The sequence below is a fragment of the Diadema setosum genome, chromosome 3 (genome assembly GCF_964275005.1).
Source record: "Diadema setosum chromosome 3, eeDiaSeto1, whole genome shotgun sequence".
Classification (NCBI taxonomy): domain Eukaryota; kingdom Metazoa; phylum Echinodermata; class Echinoidea; order Diadematoida; family Diadematidae; genus Diadema; species Diadema setosum.
This window is the reverse complement of record NC_092687.1, coordinates 25,778,137-25,789,483: the sequence shown is the minus strand read 5'-3', so window position 1 is coordinate 25,789,483 and position 11,347 is coordinate 25,778,137. Positions and strand designations below refer to the sequence as shown.

Sequence of the window (11,347 nt, the reverse complement as noted above, 5' to 3'; positions counted from 1 at the left end):
GTACGTGTCGGTGACACAGCAGTGCTTTATTGCAACTTCTCTCTTCCGAGCTCGACGTCGTATATACTTTCCTGGTCTTTAAACGGGTCAAGGATCATAAGATGTGGACCCAAAGAATCGGAAAACTCGAGGGGACGTTTCCAGTTACGGCTCAATAGGCATCTATCAACCAGCAGTCTGACCATTGCACCCGTATCGGCTCAAGACGAAGGAGTATACCTCTGCAAGATTTATGTTGGTACAGCATTAATGAGCTCTGCGTCCCACCTGAAATTGGCAGGTTAGTTTCAAGTCTTCTCTGCCTTTGATCTCCTTTTTGCAAATACGACGGTCATTAAACTTGTTGTGTATATTTTTCAGTTCAATTCAATAATTTATTTATTTCCATCATCAAAAAGAAAAAAAAAGAAAAAGTTGACGTGATCCAAAGTGATACATTTTTTTTTCATTTCTCTTACACTCGTCTGATAAAGGTTTTTTAAAAAAAAAAATACAATATAATTTTTTTGTTAAATACAATTAATTTTTTAAAATACAATATAAAATACAATATAATATACAATGCAATAAAATACAATACAAAATATTTCTTTTGTTACCATTACCAGAGTTGTAAGGAAGGTAAATTGAACATTTCCTGCATAACACGAAGGCAACACGAAATCATTCCCGACGACGAACATGCCACAGCCTTCTGCAAATGAATTTTCTGTGGTTTCCAGTCCTTCGTCACTCTCTTATAATTTAGTATGGTAGTGTATACGACATGTAAAACTATATTTGTATGTGTTTTTATGTGTGTGTGTGTGTGTGTGTGTGTGTGTGTGTGTGTGCGCGAGTGTGTGTGTAATGCATTTGTAAATTTCTTTCTTTATTTTCTTTCTTGCCCTTCCAGTATTACTGAAATTTTCACACACCAACATCAGCCGTTTTGCGATAATAGCATCACAAGTCTTGGTATCCTCCTCAGTTTCTAAGTCTTGTGAGGATTCTTGAGTTTAATGCCAGTCATAGAGATTTGGCATTTTGTAAGCCTGTGTAGTCAGATTGCATAGTGTACGGTGTCCAGTCTCGCGACTGATCTTCATGACAGGGCTTGCTGTTTTGAATCAGCTAATGAGAGCAGTACAAAATATCCTGGATGGGAATGCCTAAGTCTAATTACGGTGTCGTAGCACATGGACGCAGACACTCTACAAAAAAGAAACAAGCACACACATACACACACACACACACGCACACACAGAGTGACAACGACAATTGGTTAGCAATTGATCTAAAAAAAGATGGAGACGAATCAACGTTTCTTTGCGGACCATTTAACCGCAACATTTAACCGCCCATCATTTTAATCGGTAAAGAAAAAAAAAGTTCTCTTTGCACCATCTGAAACGTCAAGCCAGCCAAACCTTGTTGCCGACCGGTCGGTGACAACCAGGTTCAGTCTTCTGTACACACACACACACACACACACACACACACACACACACAAGCGATTACTACCTCTCACAACCAACTGCCAACAACAGATTTCAGAACCCGTACAGTGGTGGACGTCCAGGTTTTCGCTTTAAATGAGCAGGAACATAAATGACACAGGTTGACGCATACTCATGCCATTTGCTTTGTTTTCAAGAGGAAGATGTTTCATTGTAATCTAGTAAAGACTATGAATGGTATGTTACATGTAATATCATCGAGATATGTTTTCCAGAGGTTTTTGAATTCCAACCTTTCTATTTCATTTTTTTCTTTCTTTTGATTTTTTGTTAGCGTTCTATGCCACATGACATTATGAAAACTTTCCCCCAATTTTGGACACAAGCCTTCCGAGCAACAACGTGTGTGCACGTTCAGGTCACCGGGTCACGTTGTTTACTCATCTCACGCTTGAACGGAGATAGCAAAGAGACGGGGCGTTTCCATTATCAAAATAGGGGTTCGCTGCATTGCATGGAGGCATTTGATGAAGCATAATTTCTGACACACTGTTCCAAGCTACAGAAATCCTTGCATCTGATTGCCTGAGAGAAAATCTGTCTGACAGCTTTGTCGGACAAAAATGCTTCCTGAAATGCCTTAGGATTACATATAGACAGCCACAGCTCGAGTATGAAAGCAGGGACTCCCCTCCTCCCTGATGGAAGCCAGTAAACGTACAGTACTGTAATTAACCATACGCAACTTTGTACATGTGGGACTCATTGCAACGAACCGATCGTTCATCGTTTGGCTGCCTAAGGACCTCATTCATTACCTCATTTTCTGGCTATGTAGAATTTTTTTTTTCATGAAATTATGTACGCTTCCACCAATCTTAAAGCATACTTGATCATTTTAACCACCTTCATGGCCGTTGTAATAAGTTTTTTCGGACAAAACAGGAGGATTCCTCTTTAAAATACCTTGGGAAAGATCACCGTTGTCACATTCGGGCTTCTCGCGTGAGTGACAATGGACTGTACGTACGTACAATACCACGTACATCCGGTCATCTCCCTTTGCGATGAATAGTATCGCCCATTACGTCATCGCTAGGTTTTCTACTTTTGAGACACTTTTCCCAATTGATCAGTAGTTTTAGCCTAAGAAAGCAGCGGAGTTAAATAACCAATAGCAATGAGTTTTATATAGTCATGTAGATTACAGCCTGCTCTATCCAAAACACTTCGCCCCAAGTTGATACGATATATGGTTCTGATCTGATCGATGTTGAAAACCAGCGGGTACGGACGAAATCGTGGAAATTTCTTCATTCTCCATAGACTTTTTACAAAAAGTGAACATGCTTAGCCAAATTAAAACTTGAAAAGCAGCGAAGATAAATACTCTCTGGAAAAAATCATAACATGAAAAGAAAGTAAATTTTGTCTTCTTTTCAAATCGCTTCGCCCCCTTCCGTGCCGTCAACAAGAAATATGACATATTTCAACATATAGCATCAAGATACGTTTTTTGATGCGAGAAATTACACGTTATAGCTAATCCGCGCGTGTGCGCACCGCTCGCGCAATCCTTATGTCCACGAAGTTTCACAATGACATCCTTTTCTTATTAAGTATTGATATAGCTTATAGTAAATCGAACTAACCACAACAAGTCAGTCCAGTCTTCCATGTCACTTTCTTTTTTTTTTTTTTTGGGGGGGGGGGGTTTAGAGGGGCAAATTTCACAGAGCTTAGGCTTATATACCCTAATCATTGATCCCTCTTTGAATGGTACTTTCTCTAGAAATTTATTACAACCAATTCAAATCAGATTACATGTTATCAGAAAAAAACCCAACCTGCAAGGTGATTATTATTCATCTGCTCTTACACAGTCATGATTAAGTCAGTCTAATCAGCACTGGCTGTAAGAAACGTATTTCACAGATCTTAATGACATCATCTACTCTTTCAAACAAAACCAATTAACATGAAAGAGAAACCTCATGAAATTAAAGTAGTAATGGGTGAGACGACTTCCCTGCAAAGTCAATGTTATAGTTCCTTTAGTGTTCAATTTAATGGGAGACTTTTAGGACGATAATGATATTTAGTTTAAGATTGAAAATACAGTTTTAACCCAATAAGAAACATCTTACAAGAATGGATATTAACTCCCTCAAAAAAAAAAAAAAAATCTGAAAACCAAACACAAACAAAACGTGTTACGTATAAAAGTTATAATCTGTCAGGATATATCAATGTTGGCTGTACCTCGCCTATATCTGTACTCTAAAACACCATTATACATGACTACAAAACTGCATACAAAATATATTCATTATCGTTCTTTTTTGTTTGGCTTTTCTTTCTTTACTATGAAGGAACCCCGTCGGATGTGCAGTTAAGTTGGTCAAATCTTACACAGTTGTCGGAAGTATCACCACATCAGCAACTAGATGTCAACTGCTCATCTTTCGGCTACCCGCCTCCCACGGTTATTTGGATGAAAGAAGGGACTGTCACTCCTATCAATACGGGTAGTGGATTTTCAACGTTGTCGTTCTCGCATGTGGATAGAAGCATATCAGGGAGATACCTTTGTCAGGCGGATAACGGTATACCACCTGCGAAGCGAGAGAATGCAATCATCCACGTATTTTGTGAGTATGACTATAACTGGTTTGATATGTATTCCTCTCTAATGCATCTTTGTATAGTTTCAGAAACGTCGAGGAATGATAAAAAAAGACCACCTTTATCCAGTCATATTGGTATTTTACTCGCGATGGTTCCACAGCTCTTTAAAAAGAGAAAACACTGAAAATCTATCACATAAAAGGAGATTACAAGACCAAGGACTTAATCTCAAAAGGCCAAGAGAATGAAGACACTTGCCATAACATTAGTAATTGATTTTAATGATTTCCATTTTCACCCTTCCTCAGCTACCCCTCCCCCAGCGCAATCATCAAATTTTGAAGATTCCTTTAAACATGTATATATATAATGTGACCGTGCACCTCTAAACGAACATAAAGTCGCACACACTGATTTTGCGTGAGGACTGAAAATAAGTGAAATGGGTCAACCTAGCCGAACTTGACTTGTTCATATTTTCTGAAAGAGCGGGTCTTCTTTTACATTATGCTAAACTTTGGTATCATAAAACGGGCAGGAAAGTGTGTTTTTTTAGCCGTTTATCTCGAACATTTTTGGTAGAATAGTGTGATTAGGTGTGTCTTTAGAATCCCTTTTTCATTTCTGAAAAACCTTGTCCATACTCTTCACTTTCAACTCTAATAACTTTTGAAAGGATAGTGCTACTGCTTTGAAAGTTGGCATTAATTATGGACAGAATGTGTCAGTGAGGCATGTTTAATTTCAGTTTAATCTGATAATCTCATCATTGTTGTTACTCTGGTCGTTTACTTCCTGTTTTTTGTCCCATTCATCGCACAGCCAGCACGGTTTGGTAAAGATTAAGCGCTTGAATAGACATTGTACTTCAGAGCCTCTTTTCTCAGTTCACACTTTTCCTGAGTTTGTGCTTTCTTTCCAACATTTAGATAGGTTAGGAGAGTCCATTTGATTTGAGTTATACATCATTTTAAAGCTTAAAGTCTGCTCTTTCAGAATATAGTCTTAACTAAAAATTCATGTCTGGCGATTTTTTGTTTGTTTTATGGTGCAGGGTCACATATATATATATATATATATACATACATATATATATATATATTGATTTGATTTTATTTATTTCTGCTTAATTCCGTTACATCAGATATGATTATGTACGTGTTATTTATGACAAACAGTATATCGACACATAGTTTTTAGTACAATTATACAAGACAAATACAAACAGCTTATGGAACTTAAACAGAAGGGTCTCCAAAATAAGCCGAGGCTTGACGGTATGGAGACTATTATGCTTACCTACTCTGGATAGAATAGGGAATAGAGACAGAGAGAAATAGGGAAGGGTAGGGGGAAGAGGGAAAGTTACAGAGTGTATGTACCACTCCAACTACTTTACAATAATAGTAATGATGATAAATACAATATGATATAAATACAATATATATATATATATATATATATATATATATATATATGTATATATACATATTTCTCATGTGTGTTTAACAGATCCTCCAAACATTAAGGAATTGACGGTGTTCACGGCAAACCATACTAAAATCGGAATCGAGGAATATCTGCTGTGCGTCGTAGAAGCTCACCCAGCTGCTAATGTCACCTGGGCAGCGATTGGATACCATTCTACTGGCGCCCCAAATACTACCGATGTATCTCCGAGCCCCTTTGATAGTGTCATTGAGAGCAGGCTCGTTTTGGCCGGTATCACGACTGGAAATTCGCCTAGGGAATTCACATGCATCGCTAGAAACAAGTTTGGTGTTGCAGAGCGTACGGTTGAATTGTCGGATGACAAACAAGGCATGTATGCTGAATACCTGTCCAGTGCACATAGCTTAAACTTAAGACCTGTTTTGAGTTTATTTATATTTTGCACTTCGTGATCAAAGAGAAATCAAATGGATTTAAAACAAATTATGTTCGATAACGTTTTACGCAATGACAGTCCGAATATTTTTGTAAGCAATCTAATAGAAAAATAGGTCAAGTAAACAAGATTAAAAAAAGTAATTTACTGATGCTGGAAGATCAAATGCGGATAACATTGCTCGTACATACATTAATTATCCATTATAGGCAACGAATCATTTTGACCTGGATATGCAAAGGATAACGATGACATTCGTACGGACAAAAACAAAATAATGAAAGTACGCATTGACTTGACTTGGACACTGGCAATTAAAAAGCGTCGTTCTTGTTTTTTTTTGTGTGTATTGCATTCCTTTTTACTGTTACTTTTTTTCTTTCTTTTGTTCAGTTTCGTCATTAACAGGTTCGCCTTTAGATGTGCAGCTGAATTGGTCAAACCTTACAGACTTGTCTGAAATTTCACTACATCAACAGCTTGATGTCAACTGTTCATCTTCCGGCTACCCGCTTCCAACGGTCAGTTGGATGAAAGAAGGGACTGTCACTCCTATCAGTGCGGGTAGTGGACTTTCAACGTTGTCATTCTCGCACGTGGATAGAATAATATCAGGGAGATATTTTTGTCAGGCGGATAACGGTATACCACCTGTAAAAAACAAGAGTGCAGTCATTCATGTATTTTGTAAGTATATGCATTATTTATCTACGATGTGTGTGTTTGGGTGCGTGTTTTTCAATAATCCAGTGTGTAATGTCAAGGATGGCCCACGAAATATATTAAAAAAAAATATAAAGTTTAGTGACGTTGGCCTTTTGAACATGAGCGATAACATGAAAATTGCTGTAAAGTGCAAATGTATGCTTTAGAAGCTTTGTAATGAGTGGTGATATTTGACCAATCGCTAATTCCAGTGGGGAGGGAGAGGTGTTATCAGAAATGTTGCGGGTACGTCATATCTGTTAAAGAAGGAAAAAAAAAGTGTTGTGCAGAGGGTAGTGTCTGGACGCGGATATACTGCAAAGATACTATCAAGAATTTAACAAGTAATCGGAGGTGTTTAGCAGAAAGAAGGCGGAGGTGTTTACATAATTGCAGTTTGTGAAGTATGGAATCAAAATCACATTACCAAGCCGCGATGTCGACAAATTGGAGAATCTGTTGTAGTTCTGTGGTTAAGACTTCTGACTGTCAATCACGACCCTTATAGAACAAACACAGTGTTACGACACTGTGTTCACATAGTTAACTATATGTAAAATGTGTGAATGTAATGTGTTCACAGTGTTGCCACAGTGTGAAACTATGTGGTTCACTACATACAACTCACATAGTGCACAGTTACCACATCTTACCACATAAATGCCACAATGTGTAATATACTGCAGTATGTTGGTATGGTGTGTTTTCATAGTGTGAATTTTCAGACTATGTGGTTAACCACATACTTATCATAATATTATATTTATTATTATTATAATATACTTGTCATCATATCATGCAGTTATCAAATAAAGACCAGTGTGTCATTATTTTGCAGGCTATGGAAATAGTGCCTCCACAGAGATGTCACAGTGTGAAACGATAGACTACTGGCCACATAGTAGTATACAGTTACCACAGATACCACATAACAGTCACAGTGTGCTACATATTGCAGTATGTGGGAAATATGTGTTCGCGTAAGAGCACAATGTGTATTTAAAACTATGTGACTTACCACATGCTAATCTCATAAAAATCACAGTTCAATCACAATGTGTCACATACTGTAATATGTGGAATTTGTGTGCCCACAGAGTTGCCACAGTGTGGAATTCTAGTCTATATGGTTCTTTACCGAATGCCACATAGTAATCACAGTTGCTACAGCTTGCCACACCAAAACCACATATTGCAGTATGTGGGAATATTGCATTCGCCGAATTGTCACCGTGTCACATTCTACATTATGTGGTTTCTCACCCAAAAGTCACACAGTGACTCGTCATGTACCACAGCTTACCACAAAATAACCGCAGAACGTGTCACGTGTAGCAGATATTGAAATGTAGTGTTGCAGATTTGTCAAAGTATAGACCAACCCACAAGTGAATGGGGATGGGGTACGTTATTAAAATTATGATAATAATGTTGCCAGGGAAAACATTCATTCACAATTTGAACGGGACACAGGATATTCGTGTGGTATTTTGGGACATATATCACAGGACAATACCACACAACAATACCACACAGGAGTACCACATAGCAAAACCTCATTGTTTTGCACAGCAGTACAGACAGTGCAAATTTAGTAAACAGAAGTACCAAACAATAGAACCAGAAAAAAAATACAACAGAAAGTACCACAGGAAAATACCACAGGAAATTCCTGTTGTATTTCTTGGACATATACCACAGGACTACCACAGGACAATACCATACAGCAGTACCGCACAGAATCACACAAAATACAATAGAACCCCAGAAAACTACCACACGATATTCTTCTCGGGTTGTTTTTGGTGATTTTTTTTTTGACATACTGTTAAATAGGACTATCACAGGACAATACCACACAGCAGTACCACACAGGGGTACCACGCAGCAAAATCACAAAACAGTATCAACTGGAATAAAACAGAAAAAAACCCCCAAACAAACATATTTCAGAATTTGATTGAAAGATCATCGTATGCAGCGAATTATAACAACTGATTTGATATAATCTTAACCTGTCCTATACTCCTACAGTATTACCTATTAAGTGGGAGTGTTGTGGTACGGCATTTAATACTTGGTATGGTATTTCTGTGGTATCTCTGTGGTATTCCTGTGGTACTCGTGTGGTACTCCTGTGGCACAATTTTTTACAAAGTTCATGAATATTCATTAAAAGCAATCGAAATGTGAGAAAATACATGACAGACTTCTAAATTTAAAGTGTTTATGATGGGACTTACTTTGAACTTTACTTTGAACTTAGAGACTGTCTATCAATGTTGTAATATTTCCAATGTCATAAAGTTTGTTCTGAAGTGAAATTTTATATCTTGATGATAAAACATTGTCTAGTTAGTAACCATTCCGTAATGCATAACGAATAGATGGTCTCTCTCTCTCTCTCTCTCTCTCTCTCTCTCTCTCTCTATATATATATATATATGTGTGTACTGACACACCCGATGACTAACTAGGAATATGATGACTATTAAAGATCTATTTAAGACTAGAATGGTACTAGGCCGTATGAGTTGTTTGAGGTTATAGGAGAAGGACAGGATGTATAGTTAGGGACATGTTTGTCCTGAAATTCATCATTTGCCTATCAGGTAAATTCTGGGATAAATGGCTATTGATTATCCCTGATTTTGTCAACACTATGACTGTTCCATAAGGAGAGGTCCCTGGTTCAATTCCTCTAACTGCCCTAATTTTGCTGGTTGGCAACTTACGTTATCTAGTCTACCGAAAAAAGAAAGAAAACAAAAAAAGATTTAAGAAGTCGGTCCCGTGGCTGCTAGATTTAATATGATTAAAAAAGATCTTTGTTTTCTTCTGGGCCTCGTAAAACAAATTGTTATGTTACAATTTAGTTCTGGTGTGTTGAGATAATGGGTTTTGTATTCAATTGGAACAGATCCCCCAAACATCAAGGAATTGACTGTTGTTTTCACGGAACAGACTGAAATCGGAAACCAAGAATATCTGATGTGCGTCGTAGAAGCTCACCCAGCTCCTACTGTCACCTGGGCAGCGATAGGATACCATTCTATTGGCGCCCCAAATACTACCGATGTATCTCCGAGCCCCTTCTATAGTGTCATTGAGAGCAGACTGGTTTTGGCCGGTGTGACCACTTGGAAACATTCACCGAGAGAATACACGTGCGTTGCAAGAAACCAGTTCGGCGTTGCAGAGCGTACGGTTGAATTATCCGACGATAAACAAGGCAAGTATTGTAATGGTTCTATTGTTAGACACGGTTGTCACTGAGATTTTCGTGTATGCAAATTGAACAGCGAAAGTAGTGTAGTTCAAAAATTACATCTATGTGTGTGTGTGTGTGTGTTTGTGTGCAGCTGACGTAATGTTTAACACTAAATTTCGTGCCTGCAATTACACTTCCCTCCTGATACAACTTCATCGGCATTTTATTTGATGAATCAAGAAACACTTAAAAAAAAAATGACACTCGTTTTGCAAACTTATGATCTAGGTGTAGCTTTGCCACCAGTTTTCTTTTTGTGTGTTTCTGTATTTGTCCCTCTACTTTCTTTTGACCTCGACATTTCATATATAACATTACTCATAAAAGTAGGCCCCTACTAGGTTTTGGAGATGGTGATGATTTTATGAAACCATAGTGAGGGGTCTAGGAAATCAGCGTTTCGAGAAAATCACCTTCAAAGTTTTCTTTCCGACGCAGTCGTGATCAAGGGGAGGTTATACAGTTTTCACCTCTTGACAATAGAAGGTGCGCTCATAGCAACTTCTGCGATGTTCATTCAAGCTTAGCACCAACGGTCTATTCACGACCAATCAGTGACCAGGATGTCACGCACTGACAAATACGATCACTCCCTCATTGCTAGGGGCAGCGTCTATCTGAGGCGCTAAATTAAAATCTTCGGACACGTTTCTGTTCCGTTGAAAGTCGAAAAATCACGGCCCAGATAAACACTAATTTCTTGCCTTTTGTTTAATCATTTTTATATAGCTTCGAAATTTCGGCAGATGATAGACAGAACATTAGACTACAACATTATGCCAACAGAAGATATTTGATGGTTTGGACTGATTTTTGATGATCTGACTTCAATCTCGATTTTCTCTGCTTAGCCGTCAGCGACTTTCGCATCCTTTTGTTGTGGCGAGTCACATATGTCCTATATACTTTATAAATGATTTTACATATGTCATCGCGCTTTCAAACAGAAATTTAGCAACCTCCATTCCCAGTATCAAGGGTGCCTCATCCATAGAATCGGGGGCTAAGAACAAGATAGGAACAAAAAGTGCATGTATAGAGTAGGGCTGTTTTGTTACTTGATTTTGTCACTTTATAAGTCAAGTGGTTGCAAGTTCGATTTGCTGAAGCTATATGAGATAGGCAAAAATATTGCCTGACAAAACAAGACATCAAACGAAGTCAACGAGCATTATGGAATACACTGCAAAATTTTGCAACTGCGTGATTATAATGGATAATTATTGTTGTTTAGTCTTGTAATAAAAACAAAAAAAAAAAACTCAAAGAAAACAAAGACGTTCAACTCAAAATAATAGGACGAAAGAAACGGAACAGCCCCCCTTCCCCCATCCCCTGAAAATTGCAGGTTTGGAGTAATATAACATGGTGAACGTAAACAAGAAATACAAAAATGACAAGGATTCTTTCCTGTAT

General features: G+C 37.9%; 1 protein-coding gene across 1 annotated transcript; it reads left to right on the top strand.

The window, feature by feature from the left end:
* The first annotated feature begins 249 nt into the window (after window positions 1-249).
* LOC140246725 (peroxidasin homolog) lies at window positions 250-11,290 on the top strand. The gene is made up of 6 exons (XM_072326063.1): window positions 250-280; window positions 3,812-4,090; window positions 5,580-5,888; window positions 6,349-6,642; window positions 9,581-9,892; window positions 11,280-11,290. The coding sequence occupies exons 1-6, from the start codon at window positions 250-252 to the stop codon at window positions 11,288-11,290; spliced, it is 1,236 nt and encodes a 411-aa protein (XP_072182164.1).
* Window positions 11,291-11,347: the final 57 nt, after the last annotated feature.

Excerpts from the sequence above, each read along its gene's own strand:
- LOC140246725 (XM_072326063.1), top strand. The coding sequence starts at position 250 with ATGAGCTCTGCGTCCCACCTGAAATTGGCAG. Across the intron at positions 281-3,811 it reads GTCCCACCTGAAATTGGCAG|GAACCCCGTCGGATGTGCAG; the intron begins GTTAGTTTCAAG and ends TTTACTATGAAG. Across the intron at positions 6,643-9,580 it reads TGCAGTCATTCATGTATTTT|ATCCCCCAAACATCAAGGAA; the intron begins GTAAGTATATGC and ends CAATTGGAACAG.